The sequence below is a fragment of the Tachypleus tridentatus genome, chromosome 1, assembly GCF_004210375.1.
Source record: "Tachypleus tridentatus isolate NWPU-2018 chromosome 1, ASM421037v1, whole genome shotgun sequence".
NCBI classification, from domain to species: domain Eukaryota; kingdom Metazoa; phylum Arthropoda; class Merostomata; order Xiphosura; family Limulidae; genus Tachypleus; species Tachypleus tridentatus.
This window is the reverse complement of record NC_134825.1, coordinates 82,426,730-82,445,352: the sequence shown is the minus strand read 5'-3', so window position 1 is coordinate 82,445,352 and position 18,623 is coordinate 82,426,730. Positions and strand designations below refer to the sequence as shown.

The 18,623-nt window shown below is 33.5% G+C and overlaps 1 protein-coding gene across 1 annotated transcript in view; it reads right to left on the bottom strand.

Annotated features, from left to right (window-relative positions):
• Positions 1-964: 964 nt before the first annotated feature.
• Positions 965-18,623, bottom strand: part of LOC143253711 (uncharacterized) — a 36,754-nt gene continuing 19,095 nt past the window's right edge. The window contains exons 2-3 of the mRNA XM_076507990.1: positions 6,245-6,470; positions 965-4,068 (exon numbers count right to left, since the gene is read on the bottom strand). Of these exons, the coding sequence (XP_076364105.1) occupies positions 2,511-4,068; positions 6,245-6,470 (1,784 nt within the window). The 3' untranslated portion in view covers positions 965-2,510. The remainder of the gene's footprint in view (positions 4,069-6,244; positions 6,471-18,623) is intronic.

Genomic DNA, 18,623 nt, shown 5'->3' with positions numbered 1-18,623 from the left:
TTGTGCACCTGTTGTAGTTTCTTAGATCTCCATCTTCCAATTAGCCTACAGAATGATCAAATAAGTTTCTCTGCAATAAGAAAATGTGAAAATAAAACTCAAATAACACAAATCATTTTCACAAGTTAATATTTAGTTGGAATTCCCATAAATTTGTGTTCTGTTTCACATCAGTGTGGCATGGTTTTAATGGGTTTTTGCAGATATATATGAGTAACTGAGTACTTCAAAAAGTTCAAATTCCATGTTTGGATTGTGATCTTTCATTAATCAGTTTAACTCTGGCCATAAATTTTCAGGTGATTGACTTGGCTGCTGCTTAATACCATTTCTCCTATTTCTAAGATATCTTTTAATTACTCCACAGTTGCAGAGACTCTTGTTTGAGCATCTTGTAGGCTAGTTGGAAAAAGATCTAAGAAACTGTTGCAGGTGCACAACACCTTTTATTAGAAAAATGTAACTAAATTCATGAAAAGTTCAGGTATATATAAAAGCCTGTATTAAAATTAGGATTTGAGATCATATTTGAACAGATCTCATCGAGTGCATTCTAAAACTGTATAGTTATGCATGTGTTTTTGTTATCTAATGAAAGGTATAACAAATTAACAACATTATCAGGAGTACCACTTTTTGTTGTCCACCCACCTGTATATTATATATTTGTTATATATAAAATCTTCTTAGTCAATACTAATAATTAAAATGCATTCTGTAACAGTAAATGCCAAGTAATATATTCCACGTATCTTAAAATAACTGAATTTTCTATACCATTTTTAGTCAAACACTAGCATGCCTTCAGCACCAGTAACCAACATCAGCTGTTTTGTTTTATATAAATATCACTACAGTAGAAGACATTTTACACTCGTAACTATCTGCTATGTTTTATTCAGTATTTGTTTTTTGTAGTTTATACTAGTTTTCCAGAGAATAAACCAAACTAAATATCACAGTATTTCTGTTAAGACACTTTATTAATTCTAGCTTAAAAACTGCATTAGGTTTGTAAGAATAACCATACTGTAATGTGACTCCTTCATATTTCTAATTAAAGTCAGAGACCTATCTGCACACTAGGTAAAGATACAATTTCTCAGTGTTCCAAGTTATACTAACTAGCTCCATTTAGATAATAAATTGCAAACATTAATATAGTTTGGAATATATGAAATATATGTACATTAAAAACAGAACAATTATATTGTTGTCAAGTATCATAGACAGGGGTTTACATATGCTTTTATATTCAAACTTCATTTCATTATATTTAAACAAACAAGTTTTAAAACTTGACTTGATTCTATGTATAGAATGAATATATATATATATTTATATAAAGACTTTTTTTAACAATATACTTCAAATGCTTACAAGTTTTGATTTTAAATCTTGATAATAAAAATTACTTTATTTATTAAGTAACAAAAGGAATTATTTTGAAATAGTAAGTTAACTGATTATAAAACAACTTCATAATAGGTGTTTCTAAGGAAGCAGCGACAACATGGTCAAATTATAAACAAATTATACTAAGCACTGGGTGCAAGATGTTTTAAGTGTATTAGGTCAAGAAACATCAGTGAAAGTGTTTTATTAACCTAGAATTGGATTATGAAAGGGTACAGTTTTATTGTTTGTTTTTGTATTTGTTATACTTACATCATTTATATTTGTTCCTGTATTTCAAATGTCTACACAAATAAAAATATGGTTATAGTTAAATAAAAACAAACTTATAAAGATTGAAGTTTCATCAAAGCAATGTAAATTCCTGTTTTGCTTCATGACTGTTCTTGAAGTTTAGAATTTGCTGCAGAAAGATAGCTTACTACAAAATGTGTTGCACATTTCTAGAAATATTAAGTTTTGAAATATACATATATGCAAATAAACACAAGATATGGAAGTTTCTTATTTGTATTTTTTCTAGAACAAAATTTAAGTTGGGAACATTTTCTTTTAGGACTTGAACTATGGGATATTTTCTACTTTTTCATGTACTTATTAGCAAATTCTTTCCTTTCAAAGGACATATAAATTACCAGTCAATGTAATAATTTTACTCATCTTAACCAGATAGAGGACATCTAATACTGCCAGAAATTAAACGTCTTCAGCTATCCATGATACCAGTTTTGCTATTCAGTAGGAATGAATATGTTCCATTCTATAATAGATATCCTGCCTCAGTGTATTTTAGGTTGCTAAGGAAGAGATCAATTCAAGAATATCTACTCATGGTTGTTTTATCAGAATACTGTAACAATGTTTTACAGACATTTCTTTGAATAAAACACTGTATATTAGATATAGCACAAGTATGGAAAACATTTTTACATACAAATGCTTTTGTAAAAAACTTTCAGAAAAAAAATTGCTTTTATGCCATACTCTCATGAATTTAAATTCCTACCACCAGTTAACTGATATTCAAAGTGTTTCAAAAGCTTTAAACATCATGATTCATCTTTTGGTTTGTTGTCCATAAAGTTTGATGGATCTCACTTTTGAGTAACTCCATGTTGAATAATATTAGAACACACCATACGATCATTTCCAAAATCTGGTTTGTTAACCACAACAGACCTTCCACTGACTGATGTTGGTCCAGATAAAGGAAGGTTAGGGTCAGTAAAATAGTATTTTGCTAGTTCTGTTTGACCATTCTCTAGAACCTTAAATACAGGGATATCTAGATAACCCAGTTTTCCAGAACTGTCTCCCAGCTCACACCTGGAAGGTATGTTACCAGAACAGTGGCAAAAATAGATTCCCTCAGTGCTGACATTGTAGGGGTTATAATGAGGACCAGCAACTGCACACTGTGTGGTACTATACCTACTTCCTGTAGAAACAGGGTTAATATGAACATGCCAAGGATGGTTGTACGTATTTTCTTGAATGTTTGGTGTCCCTGTTGGGTAGGAAATCTCTATATAGACTGATGTATCTGCTGTTGGATCTGTAGCATCTTGTTTAAAGATAACCTGACCTTGGACAGGAATGTCAAAAGTTGAGTAAGCAGTCATTATTCGCTTTCCACTGAGTTCAATGTTTGCACATGTCAAGGGCTGACCATTAGGGCTGTAGATGACCAGTGCACGCCCCACCACACTGTGGATTCCAAAAAGAGAAAGAGACTGGTCTCGAACTTGTTGGAAGACTTGGTTTTTGTTGTGCAAGGTGCCATACTTGCCACTTAAATCACCTGTAGCATAAAGATCAGCACTTCCTTTCCCAGGCTCAGGCACAGCATAAGGCTCTGCTTTGAAGGGATTGTATATAGCACCCCTGATATTGGGACAGTGTTCAGAACTGTTCCACCTATAGATTAAGGGATATTCATCAATTCCATAACTGTATGCTTTTTGTTGCAGATTATCCAAGTCTACTGTAACTAAAGTTGGGTCAAAGGGTGATTCTTGACGGAATGTCACCTGTCCAGTAACTTCATTTTTGAACATGGCCACAGCTTCTTTTGGTTCAACAGCCAATAGTGGAGCACAGGCAAGAATATCAGCAGGACTGCTGCTGGAGTAAATGACAAAATAAAGTCCACCAATCAATTTCTCTAGTGGGGGGAGGTTCTGAATGACATGATAGGTACTGCTATATGCACTAATTGGCTCTTTTCCTACTGCTAACATATTGGAACCCTGAATAAGTGGCACTGCACCATGGAGACTGGCACACTGACTTACTTCATTCTGAAAATATTCATTCATAGTGTCAGTTTGTTTACCAGTCAGTAGTGCCCAGCGATGAAGAGTGTCTTTTCTTGTGCCATCAGTGAAATAAAGGTGAGAAAATAGCCCAATATCTTGTTCACTTTGTCTAAATACAACCTCTCCAGCCACTAGTGTGTGGAGCTTAGAACGAAAGGTCCGTACCCGTGATGTGGGTTGAATCACTGCGCAAACAGACCTAGCAGTCTCTATCCCTCTTAGGACAATAGTACGCCCAAGAATGGATTCAGGGCCACTGAGTTTGAGATTAGCCACTATCGTGGCATCTTCGCCAGATGTTAATAATCCGTGTTCCACAGTCAGATCAGCATAGCTGTAAAACAGTCATTTTATTACTACGTTGTAGTTTCAACTGTTAATAAAGTGTAATTTACAAAGACCTATAATGAAAACATACTTCATTAAAGCTTTGATTTAAAAAGAAAATTTAAAACTTCTTTAGATAAAAAAAACTTCAAAACTGAATAAGCATCATGTTAATAATTTTTAGAAACCATACAAGTTTGTTTTTTTAACATGAATATATGGTAATAAATTACAAATATTTCACACCCTATGTTGGTAAATGTGGAAAATGCAGTAGTAGCTTTCTGTAAAACTACTTGATTCTTATTTTTTCCCCCAAATGTAATTTTACATCGGTGTCTTTGATTTAAAAATCTAAATCTATAGAGACAGAAGACAAGTATTATATGAAAACCATGAACATTTAGATATTTAGTGATTATTGAAATGCAAACATGATGAGAGGGAACATGTTTGATTGTACGTTTATATCAAGTACACAAGTTTAGTAGTATAGAGTTAAAAACTGAGATCTGCGGTGTGTAGAAATATATTAATATAAACATATAGAGTAAAATTGCTCATAAGACATTCTATAGTTAAAATGTTTCAGTTTCCCGTTAAATTATGTGACACACTAATGCAATGGTTCCCAAATGAGGATCCTTAGACCCATGGGGGTTTGTGAGCTCTTTTCTTTAAGCACAGAAGGGCATGGAATGGGGTCTGTGGGGAAATAAATTAATAATAAAATGAGTTCTTGATGGAAGATGGTTGGGAACCACTTCACAAATGTGTTACTATATTTCATAAATAGTTTATTGTGATAAACTTTACAAAAATGCTGTTAGTTTGTTCTTTAATATGAGTGTATTGTAGTTTTTCTTTCTAAGGAATTTGTACAATACATGTAAGTCTTTAGTCTAGTTTAGACCGTGATTTTCTTTGAATTAACAAAAATACTAAATCAGAAGTGTTTTATATATATATATAGGAATGTCAAAAAGGAAATTTTTAAGCTATGTACAACAAGCAAATTGTTACACTTTTAAGTATTTGCATGTCTTCAACAGATTATCAAACTTCTATTTCTCAATAAGAATGTAAATCATCTGTTTTTATCACAAAATCAATTTGAAGTATATAGTGATCAGGAAATTTAAAACCATCGTGGAGAGGAGCACATGAAATATATATGTGATATGACCTTTCACCAAGAAATCCAACAGAAAATGAACCGGTTATGCATGTTTAGATTGAGAAATATATTAAATAGTGAAACACTTAGGTACAAGCAGTATAATTTTACTGAGAAATTTATTTGAAGGTGTACTACATATTTATATGTATAGCATAATGATCTTGAGAAATTATAACACATGTAAAATTAAGATTTTCCAAATAAAATACAATCTGAAAGTAATAAGCCATTTAAAAACATGCAACATGATTTTACAAAGAAAGTGCAACTGGGGATTTAGAATGATTATAGCTACAAATACTAATTAATTGCAGCTATAGATGTAAATGACCATAGCCAAAAATCTTTAATAACTGTAGCTTATGACTTACAATAGTATAATAAACAGTTAGGGACTGTTGCAGATAGAAATGTTGGATAAATGCAACTAAGGATTTAGGATAATTGTAGCTAATAATACTGAAAGGCTTAAACTAGGAACTTACTATGACAAATGATTGTAGCTTAGAGTACGAAATAATTGCAGCTACAGCCATTTGGATATTCACATTATTAAGAGCATTTGAGTCTTGAAGAAGTATTACTTTGCAAATAGGAACATTGGTTGTGTGTAACTACAAGTCTTAATGATTGTAGCAAAGAACATTAGATATTTATGGTGTATTACTACAAGCTGAACGTTTTGTGAGTTAGCAACTAGTGCTGTTTAATGTTCATAATTAGAAGTGTTGTCATGAGGAATTTTATGTATTGACATCAACATTTTACAAAAATTTCCCATGTATTAAATTAATAGTTTTTTTTCCTTTAAAATTATATCTACAGAATAATTTATGTATCAAGTAATGCAATAACATTATTTATGGCAACAATCAAGATTGTTTACAAAATAAAATTTTATAAAATAAGAAGTAAGTTTCTATATCAAATATTTCTTTTGTCTTTTTATGTTCCATCTAATACAGAACACCACTGTATAAGGTGAGAATTGTTCACCACTTACACTTGTCCTAGCTTTTCTTCTTTACACGGATCCTTGGTTGCAAGAATGGCTGGTAGTTCATGAATTTTCCAGCGGAACTGCTCACTGTAACTTCCACCACGTAGGCTCACACGGATTATTGTACCTTTTGCAGAAGAATTTCCAGGAATAAAATCTACATTTCCACGTATTCCACCAGCATTTATGACTGCAACCAAACTCTCAGTTCTCTTAGACTCTTGGCATACTAAAATAGACAAAAACTTAGCTTAAGAGTAGAGTGACAAACTTTATTTAATAATACATAATGAAAAGGTCAGAAACTGTGTAGTAATTGATTTACTTAACAAAACAAACAAACAATAAACTTAAACTATCAGAAAAAAAAGGATAACCATTGCTACATGATATAATTTTGTTTAACTTGCAGATTTATATTACACTTTCTCATAACTGATTTATTCACTAAAGCTGTAAAGAATTATTAAAATATGTTGGAATATAAGTAGAAACTTCATCCTGAATAACACCTTATGCACATATTAGCTAAACAACTAAGTCAGAGACCCCCTAACTAAATTATAGCCATCACTAAGCCTCTACCTGGCTCTTAGAACCAAGTAACAAATTAACTATCACTGTGTAAAGAATCCACAGCTGAATGTATGAAGCATCTGTAACACCATTACTTTATCAGCCTTGAGCCATTGAATATATAGATAGACACAAAATCAATTAAACCAGATGCATGTGATCAATGTAAAAAGCTTCAGTTTTTAAAGTTGAAAACAAATATAAGAAGAATCCCATCCTAAAAATTAATTACAACAACCATTAGCTGAGACCTATTTTGAATATTAAAGGTAATCATATGTAGCTAAAAAAGAAGTTTTATTTAAACTACTTCTGCTTGTCCCTTCTTATGTAATTTTTCCAGTTTTTATATCATTATAAAAGTTTGTTGAAAATCTAGTAGTTCTTTGCAGTGCTCTAAATGAATATAAAACCTTCACCATTTAGAAATGATGTACTATATATTTTTCTTCTTACGCAAATAACCTCTACAAATTACATGTTAAGTTTTTTTTGGCTTCACATGTTTCATACATAATGTAATGCTGATAATCGTTGCCTTTTATTCACAATTCAAAGGGCCAGAGTTTTTGACTATTAAAATTACGAATGGACTTTATAAAAACAATTTTGGCCCTGTAGTTATAGCGCTCGACTCCTAGTCTGAGGGTCGTGGGTTCGAATCCTCATCACATTAATCATGCTTGGCCAATCCCACTATTTGTTGGTAAAATAGTAGCCTAAAAGTTGGCGGTAAGTGGTGCTATCTACCTTCCTTCTAGTTTTACACTGCTTGCGCAGATAGCCCTCGTGTATCTTTGCGCGAAATTAATAAACAAGCTAGCCTTATAATAGTTATAATAATTACCAGTAACCTTCTTAACGATAGCTTACCGTCAAGGTTATAAAAAAGTGTTTTTTTTTCTTGTTTCCAAAGGACTGAACATCTAAGATAAATTATGATAAAATTATTATTATATGTGTGAAATAAGACAAACGTACTTGTGAATAAAAGACTGCGGTAATTTTTAAAATGTCTACAAACAGAATGTCTTTTTCATATTCCTACAGATTCTTCGCGTAGCATCGCAAGTAGTGTCAGCAAAATTTTGTCTGAAAATATCCACTGAATCAAGTTCCAGACAAGTGGAATGCCATTTTAAAATCCTCCATTTCTTCGGGAGGATAGAACTCGATCCAATGAATAATTTTCGACCTAATTTGGCGAAAAATACCTGCACCACTACGCGGAGAGAACTGGAAGTATAAGATATCTGAAGACATTTTAAAAGCTACCCCCTGCTTTTACCAACTGCTAGAAACGTACATATATACACAGTCACAAACAAATAATATGAGCAGAAAAACGTAAACTCCATACGTTATCATTCTAAGATTAACTCAGATATTAGGAATATTCGCATTAAAATTTAATATTACAGCAGAAAGTAGATATTGTCAGTAAATAATTGTCTAATCTGCTAATAAGCATGAGAATCTAGTATCGAAATAAGTTTGGTTTACTACGAAACGTAAGTTAAAGTATTTTTGAATTCGCATTTTGATTTATTGGTATGACATATAAACTATTATAGACATTGACAATATTTGATATTTGGTGGTTTCATATTACTGTTTTTCTGCTCTTCTGTAGGTACTTAAGCATGTGAACGTAGATATCTATATACACATTAAATATATTGAAAATTTACCTTATTTATAGAAATATGTCTAGTTTAACATTATCAACGGTTGTTTGTTTCATAACGCTTTCCCTTTACGTACTCACAATTAGACATTTAAAATTAAACTGGAACACTGACTAAACCTAAGTGAAAATAAGACTTATAAACATGCATTGAAAGCTCAAGTTATTCTTGTGCTGATATCTTACGTGAGGTTTTAAAAAGGATGTACACGTAAAAGGTTATTGTTTGTTGGTTTTTTATTTCGCACAAAGCTACACGATGGCTATCTGCGTTAGCCGTCCCTAATTTAGCAGTGTAAGACTAGAGAGAAGACGGCTAGTCATCACCACCCATCGCCAACTCTTGAGCTACTCTTTTACCAACGAATAGTGGGATTGAACGAACATTATAACGCCCCCACGACTGAGACCCTAGTAACGAATTTATTCTTTAGAAAAATCAACATTAGAAAGAAAGTGTGATTCGCAGTTCGTGCGTTTCAAAGTAAAAAAAAAATAAACGCAATTTACAGAAAACTTTGACTATTTTTTCCCAACAAGATGCTTAATCTTGGATATGATTGGCTGTGAACTTGTGCAAGGTCATTGGAATCACCAGTTTTAGTAAACAATGAAAACTGTAGCAGTGGAGTACATTTAGTTTGATTTCTTCTCATCACGTTTATAACATCTTTCGAAAAGCAAGCATTATGGTAAAATCATTGAGGCGTTGTAATCATGATGGAAACCTGTTAATCAAGTTGAATGAACAGGTTTTGAATAACAATAATATAAAAAAAGTAAACATTCCAAGTAACTGTGGCTTATGTAAAACGTGAAGGTCAAACGGTGTTGTTCCCCAACCACATAAAACGTGTACCAGTGTGGATTATATGAAAATGGCGGATGTTGGAAGAAATAGGGTCACTGAAGTATTGGATCTTGTTTTTCTACCCGTTAGACCGGCTTCATGTCTTATCTATCATCTTTCGCAGTATTCTTACGGAATGGGAATTTAAGTCTGAAGATAACTATGACAAAGGTTGAACATCCTGTTTATATTTTATTCTTTTGTAACGGAAGTTGTAGGTGAAGTAGAAAGAAAAACAAAAGTTATAATAGTTGGGACAAAATTTTCTCAAACTATACACCGAACTGTGTTATCATTTGTTTTTAAATATACAATGCATATAAATTTCTTGCTAATTTGCAAAAGATACAACAGTTATATTAAAGGAAAACGTCCCAACTTTACTTTTTTTTAAAATAAATAAGCAGCCCGGCATGGCTGGGTGGGTTAGGGTGATCGACTCGTAATCTGAGGGTCGTGGGTTCAAATCCTCGTCGCACCAAACATATTCGCCATTTCAGGCGTAGGGGCGTTATAATGTCACGATTAATCCCACTATTCTTTAGTAAAAGAGTAGCCCAAGCGTTGGCGGTGGGTGGTGATGACTAGCTGCCTTCTCTCTAGTCTTACACTGCTAAATTAGGGACGGCTAACACAGATAGCCATCGTAGCTTTGTGCGAAATACAATACAAATAAGTATAGGATCTCAACTGTTAATTTTTTTACTTGTAATATATAAATAAAGACAAAGCAATTTTAAAAATAAATGAATGGCGCTATAAGTTTAAGATAAAAGTATTAAATAATTTATTTATACAGATTATACACATAATATATAGCCTTTAAAACCGTCAAAAAACAATGTGATGATTGTACTTCCACTGTTATTTTTATTTGAAATTCAGCCGTTATAAATTGAAAAATTCAAAAAATATCTGCTATAAAATTTCAATTCTAATTTCACCTTTTTCACAGTTTTTATAGTGCCTATCTCAGCTACCAACACAACTCAAAAACTAATATTGAGAGTTGGAGTCTTCACCGTAATTGAAAATACGTTACAGAGATACATTATTGGCCGACTTTCAAAATAACAAAATGTACACGTTCTGTCCTTAGAAGTAATGTTTTAGCTCAGATAGATAAGATTTTTTCACAAACTTTTACTGTTCACAGAAAAGTATTCTTTCATTTTTAAATTAAACATTGGTATTTTGGTATTGTTCCATGGCATTGTTTAATCGTTTTGTAAATAGATCATGGCTAGGTTCATACAATATTTCAACATAAAAGTTTTTCTCGAGTTTGAAATCCAAAACATTTGAAGTTACATGTATATGTGAAACAAGTATTTTGAAACGTAATCGATAAAGAAACATATCAATAAATTAAAACGTTTTGTTTTGACACTATTTTAAGCAAGAAACTGTCACCAAAGAAGCTACAGAAAGAATTGATTCTTTGTTTTGGAATTTCGCACAAAGCTACTCGAGGGCTATCTGTGCTAGCCGTCCCTAATTTAGCAGTGTAAGACTAGAGGGAAGGCAGCTAGTCATCACCACCCACCGCCAACTCTTGGGCTACTCTTATACTAACTAATAGTGGAATTGACCGTCACATTATAACGCCCCACGGCTGGGAGGGCGAGCATGTTTGGCGCGACGCGGATGCAAACCCGCTACCCTCAGATTACGAGTCGCATGCCTTAACGCGCTTGGCCATGCCGGGCCTACAGAAAGAAAGAAAAACAACTTGTAAGCTAACTGATATCGAGTATACCTAAAAATGATAAGTTGTTCATTTTAGTGCACAGTTAACCTCTCATTTTACTCAGTTCGACTTAAATGGAAATAACCACTATTTACCAAAGAAAGACGACACAGTAACATAGCTGATCGTTGACGCGTCATGATAAATTAAGATAACATAATAAACTGTACTCAAAGTAAATGAGAAAAACTATATACTAACACTGAATGGGATTTGCGTGAATCAAGCTGAAACATTTATAGATTTTTGAGAATTTTTCTGCCCATACCAATGTATAGTTTAAATCTAATAAAAATATAATTTCTTAAAAATATAACGGTTCTTTTGTTTTTACATTCTACTAAAAGTTAAACCTCCAATCGTATTTGTAAGTGTCACGATCAAAACAGTATCACTGCGTGAGGTTTCTTAAATGTGATATTTGTATTGGCATGTGGTATTAATACTTAACCTCTCATCACAGAAAGGTTCCTGGTTAGTCTAGAGTGCATTATAACCAAGCTAATGACAATTAAGTAGATTAACATCATTCAATCATCACAGCTCATCTCTTACATATATCAAAGAGCGTTAATCCAATGAGGAACTGCTAGAGCACCGGATTTTGACCTATATGACCTGTATAGACCATCTAAGGGACCACAGCATGATCATGGTTAATTACACTTTCTTGGTGTATTTCTACAAATGCCCTCAGCCTTAACTGATCTCACATGAGAATGACTACATTATCAACAGTACTGGATGGACCTGGCTTTGATTCAGTTATCTTAGAGGAAGAAACACAGCAAACAACTGATATGCTTGCTAAAGTGCCAGAGAGTACTTTGTGTTCAGCACAAAACTTCTTTACCTTTAGTTCTACTGGATCACAATATTACTTAAATGACATTTCACTATGATCATTGGGAAAAAATGACTAGGTTACAAAAACAACAACGATTTGTTTTGGTCGAAATTAACTGGAGTGTTCCAAGGATAAAAAGAAAAACAACACACAATCACCTAATCTTCAGGACAACAGATTTCTATACGTAACATCTGAAGCATTTAATGTAACGAGTGGTTACAGCTATAATGAGAGGTGGTATGGTTAAAATGAAAAAAATACTTACTAAAGACACAAGAAAGAAAAGAATGGATGGATAACAACAGTTGTTAAAAAGGAATGTAGAAGGCGCCCTACACTCAATTACACAACTGCCTTCAAACATGTGGTCAGCTATCGGTCAGTTACTCTTTTTTTCGTTGTGAACCTGACAATGACCGAAGAAGGTCGAAACTTGTTCGCTCCTCTACATAGAGTTTTCTCTATCCATACCAGCCGTTTTTACATATATATTTTACTCTAATCACCAATCGCCGCGTCTGTATCTATCCTCCGTGCGAGTTATAAAACATTCCGATATGCACAATGTAGGCCCGGCATGGCCTAGCGCGTAAGGCGTGCGACTCGTAATCCGAGGGTCGCGGGTTCGCGCCCGCGTCGCGCTAAACATGCTCGCCCTCCCAGCCATGGGGGTGTATAATGTGACGGTCAATCCCACTATTCGTTGGTAAAGAGTAGCCCAAGAGTTGGCGGTGGGTGGTGATCACTAGCTGCCTTCCCTCTAGTCTTACACTGCTAAATTAGGGACGGCTAGCCCAGATAGCCCTCGAGTAGCTTTGTGCGAAATTTCCAAACAAACAAATGCACAACGTAATGCAGGAAGTACCACCTAGTGTTAAATTAGCAGAGAAATTCGACCCTATTTATTGTGTTCCAAATTAGAATTAAAAAGTAATTTTGCATGATATAAACCACAGATTTTTATCAAATATTTTATGACAGCCATAATTATTTGTTTATTTGTTTGTTTGTTTTTAATTTCGCGCAAAGCTACACGAGGGCTATCTGCACTAGCCGTTCCTAATTTAGCAGTGTAAGACTAGATGGAAGGCAGCTAGTCCTCACCGTCCACCGCCAACTCTTGGGCTGCTCTTTTACCAACGAATAGTTGGATTGCCCATCACATTATAACACACCCGCAACCCTCAGATTACAAGTCGAACGCGTTAACAATCTGGCCATGCCGGGCCTCAGCCGTAAGTTCCGAATACTTATAGACTAATACAAATTAAATATATGTGTAAGAATAACTTACTTTATGAGTGAATTATTTCCTTATTTTATACAAGCACTCTCGCTAGAAGGTAACTTTTCAGACATTAATAACAGTTCTGGATATGATGTGGTGGATAAAGTTGCAATTAAAATAAAGATAACAATTTGAAAAACAAAACATTTACCAACTTAATTTTTCAGGTCATTCCATAAGTAATGTCCAAAAATTTAATACACAAAGTGCATAATCATTTCTGTCTTCGTAGAATGCTTTAATGACCAAAATATGTAGTAGGACGTATATAAAAATGTTCAAACAAATAAAACAAACTAACCCAACTCCACTTTCTCAGATCATTAATCAAAAAAGCCCTTATAAAGATGGATGTGTCGAAGGAGCACATTAGGAGTATAATGCTTTAGGAGTTTAAGAAAGACAATAGTGCAGCAGAAACTACACGAAACATTCAAGGTGTTTATGGTGCAGGGTCTCTCAATGAAAGAAAATGTCGAAGGTGGTTTCAGAAGTTCAGATCAGGTGACTACAGTCTAAGTTATGCTCCACGTTTATATCGTCCTGTTGAGTTTAATGATGACTTGCTGCTGGCTGCACTTGATGAAGATTGTGCTGTAACAGTTGAACTAGTACAGAAGCTTAATTTAACCCATTCAACAGTTCACGGTCATCTGCAACAACTTTAAAAGATGTCAAAACTTTGAAAATGGGTCCCTCATGATTTAACAGAAGCCAACCTAAGAGCAAGAGTGGACATTTGCACTTCTCTTTCCTCTCGTGAACGTAACTCACCTTTTTTTGGAAAGGATAGTGATGGAGATGAAAAATGAATATTTTATAAAAATGTTAAGCGCCGTAGACAATGGCTCAGTGCAGGCAAACTAGCTAAAGCACAGCCCAAAATGGACTTCCACCCTTGGAAAGTCTTGTTAAGTGTTTGGTGAAAGATTGTTGATGTGATTCACTTTGAGTTGCTGCCACTCAATGTAACAATTACATCAGACTTCTATTACCAACAGTTAGAGCGCTTAAATGTTGCACTGAAAGAAAAGATGGCTGCTTTGATCAATCGTAAAGGTGTTGTGTTACACCAGGATAATGCAATGCCCATACAGCAAGGATCACATCTGCAAAGACTGAAGAGCTTGACAGGGGAAAACTTCCACATCCTCCTTATTCGCCAGACCTTGTCCCATCTGATTTTCATCTATTTCGAAGTTTACAGAACTATCTTCATAGAAAAAAGCTACGAACACGTGAAGATATCAAAACTACCTTCTCTACATTTTTTTCCTCCAAACCACAAGAATTTTCTAGAAGTGGCATTCAGAAGCTTGTGAATAGTTGGCAGGAAGTAATTAATAATAATGGAACATACATTATTGATTAAATATTATTAAAATCGTTTGAAATCCTTTCTCTTTTTCTGAACCTAAAATCGGACATTACTTAATGGATGTCCTGATATATTTAATTAAATTTTCGCTAGAATAATTTTACGAATTCTTTTTCTTTCCGCTCTGTTTCATTGATTAAATACTTTTGTTGTTGTTGTGAAATGGAATGTTTACAAACTTGTTCATTGCAAGTTGTATAAATGTTCATGTAATGGAAAGTCATGTGTTGATGGATTACGCATTTGTTTTCGGTAAATTATTGCTCTCTCTCACAGTTTATTTCCAATATGAACTGTGTAATATTCGAGGTAGTTGGAACATATTATATAATATAAAAGTTTTGATATGTTTATTAAAAATTGAGCACAAAGCCGCACAATAAACTATCTGTGCTAGCTTTTGCTGAACTCCAAACAAACCGTCAGGCCTTTTTTTTTACACTCATAAACCCTTAGTATGTTAACATTTTTATTATTATTATCGTTTTTTCAAGTTTTTTGAATGCCCTCGACTATGTATTATACTTTTTGCATTTACAAAATGCTTCAGATTACGATTTTATTTTAAATAATAAATCAGTATTTGTGCGAAATGCGTTCATTATGTTGAAATTACTTGTTCATTTTCATAATTTGGGTTTTTGCGATTCTTTTCGTTGAATTCTCTTCGTTTTAGAAATACCGCTATTTAATAAGTTCGTAGGATGGCGCTATTTTATTAGAAAACCTTTGAAGTTATTGTTTCGTTCTCAGAAAATTGTATATATCCTTCAAGCCATGTTGTACGTAACGTCTCTCTTTGTTAGGGCGCTCAAATCGTAATCTGAGGGTCGCGGATTCGAATCCCCGCCACACCAAACACGCTCGCTCTTTTAGCTGTAGGGGCGTTATAACGTGACAGTCAATCCAAATATTCGTTGGTAAAAGCGTTGCCCAAGAGTTGTCAGTGGATGGTGATGACTAGCTGCCTTTCCCTCTGGTCTTACACTGTTAAAGTAGGGACGGCTAGAGCAGATAACCCTCATGTAGCTTTGCGCGAAATTTGAAAAACAACAAAAAACTCTTTTTGTATAGCGTAACTGGTGTGAATAAGAGTTTAAATACTGATAAGCATCGATGTTTTTATATTATATGTCTATAGGGATCTATTTGCCGAATTTATTTGTTAGTATACCAGGAAATGGTTGTTTACTGTGTTTTATATGCGTTGTAGGTTTCATAGAGTTGTGTAGAGTGTGTTTGTTTTTCTTTCAGCAAAGCCACATCGGGTTATTTGCTTAGCTTACCGAGAGGAATCGAAACCCTGATTTTAGCGTTGTAAATCCGTAGACTTACCGCTGCACTAGCTTGGGACATTTGTGTAGAGAAAGAACTTGTATATATTTATCGATTGTTGACCAAACATTCATTTGTTCCAAAATACAAAACAATCATCTGGAAAACACTTTTAATTGTGTCTTAACTCTTATACTAATTAATTTCACGTTTTTTTTCTCTAGGTTTTATATTTTCCCAACTATCCCATCACCAGGCAGCATAAACGGCTGGTTACATTGCTTTTCCCTTGATTTGAAGATGGGTTAACTTTTGAAACAGAATTATTTTGTAGTATAATTTATAATCTGTGTGCTATAAAAATGTTATCATCTTAGGAAATAGCTCTTGGTGTTTCTAAATCCAAAAACAAACAATGCTTAAATTAGTTATAGTACACAGTATAATTTCCAAATTGTGTACTATAAAACATGTTATTGTCTTGTGTAATAGCTCCTGGTATTTCTAAATCTAAAAAGAAACAACCTTTAAATTAGCTACAGTGAAAGTATTGGTATAAGGACTTATTGCGTAAAAATTATTTGCGATAAAAGTAATTTCAGGCAAAAATATTTTAATGTTAATAAAATTGGCTAAAGAATGCCCCCCGCTAGTACAGCGGTATGTCTCCGGATTTACAACGCTAAAATCAGGGGTTCGATTCCCCTCGGTGGGCTGAGCAGATAGCCTTTGTGGCTTTGCTAAAAGAAAAAAACACAAAACAGGCTAAAGAATATATTACTGAATTAGGCCCCGCCACAATGGGTCTTAATTTTAAATTTATAGGTTTGTTTATTTCTATATATATATATATATATATATAGATTTATTTTTCAGGATAGCTCCAGAAATTTATTTTAGTTTGGTCTTACTTCAAATTCTGTTGCTCCGTAATGTCACAGTGGCATGTCTACGGACTTACAACGCTAAAATCAAATCATGTTAAATAGTCAGCTTTATGCGTTGTTGTTTTTTTCTTTTCATTCAAATTTTCTACGACGTATAAAATGTTTTCTATCTGTATGTTCTTGGAGTGATAATACAGAAGGTTAAGTACATTATATGAAGACGATTTTCGATAATAATCAAATCACCACAGCCGATATTAGGTAGTGGTAAAAAGACATGTAACAGAACTACATTTTGACACTGGCATGATATCGAGACCTGATTGATTTTGTAGGTAACAGCCTTTCTGACCCAAAATATTGGTACATTCAGGTTATAAAGATGTGTTCAGATCAACAATTTAGAATTTTCAAAACTAGAATGTTACTCGTGCTTAAAGACATTGCAAAACAAATATGAATCAACTTGGAACATCAAAACCATCCAGAAAGGCTTTCAAAAAGTTATATCCCAGCCGAGGTGAGAAAACTGGACAAACAATCACAACAGAGTTTTCTTATTAAACAAAACTCATTCTAAGTTAAACAAACATGTTAAGTTAATCTTATTTAAACTGATTCACCTTGGTTATATTTATTCATTGCTTTTCAACACATTTCACAACCCCCATTGAGTCTCAACATCCTCATTACACATGTTATAAATAAACAAAAATCGAATAACAACAGGAATAAAGAAGTTATATTTTTAACGATAGCTTACATTCAATGTCGTTGTCACAATCAGTCACGTCGGAATAGATAAGTGGAACAAAGATATCATTTTTTTTATCCATTATAATACAATATAGTATTCGTTTCTGACAGTTTTTTTTTAAAGTTGAAAAATTTACGTATCTCCATAGATCTGTATTCTCTGCATATACAGAATAAGACAAGAGCCATATAACCCCTTATATAAATATGTTTTCTATACAATGCACACTAGATATATATCGTATTAAATGTATATTTAATATCGTACGTATTCTAGGTTCTTCGTACAAATGTGTTCTGGCACGTGTACTATAGCGTTCGAACTGAGATGGAACTCAGAAAGTTCCAATTGTTATAATAAATATCACTTTTTCATCTCTTGTTAACAAAATAATACTCATGGCAGATATAACTTCAGTAAAAGTATGCATGTACATCTACAACCGCAGTGATTTTCCATGTGGCAAATACTATCTCCATAAACAAATGATACCCGTGATATCTATTAAGTTTTCCCTTCAGCGATTAAAATTCGAGCACTGATTCGTCGCATACTGTATCACGTGCACCGCATATTCCAGCAGGTGTGTGGTCAACATATTCTGTAGATGTGCATGAGCGTTGTTTATTGTAATTGCGTGTTGTTTCTCCTCAAGGTTACACATTTTTTTTCGCTGTATCGTGTTTCACAATATCTTGGTTTCAGAATTCCCCACAAGACACTGAGATTAGCAGTACATCTAATCGTCGTCTGTTATTCTAATCAGGTTTCCTTAACACTTTCATATTATATATCTTTATTAAAATTTGGCACGCCTCAAGCGTCAGAAAACCTTGAATTTTTTTAGGTTTTAAAATTTAGGTTTTTGGTAGTAGTCTAACAATATCTACAGTTTACATTAAAATTGCTTTGCCCTTTTCACCCCAAAATTCTTCTGTTGCCTTTTTAATGTGCCTTTAGATGTGACTATTTTCTTTTTTACTTTATTAACGTATACATCATTTCTTCCCCCCCCCTTGAGTCAAACAACATCAAAACTTATACATTTTAGTGCCTTTCTTATTAGAGAATGTAATAAAGTATA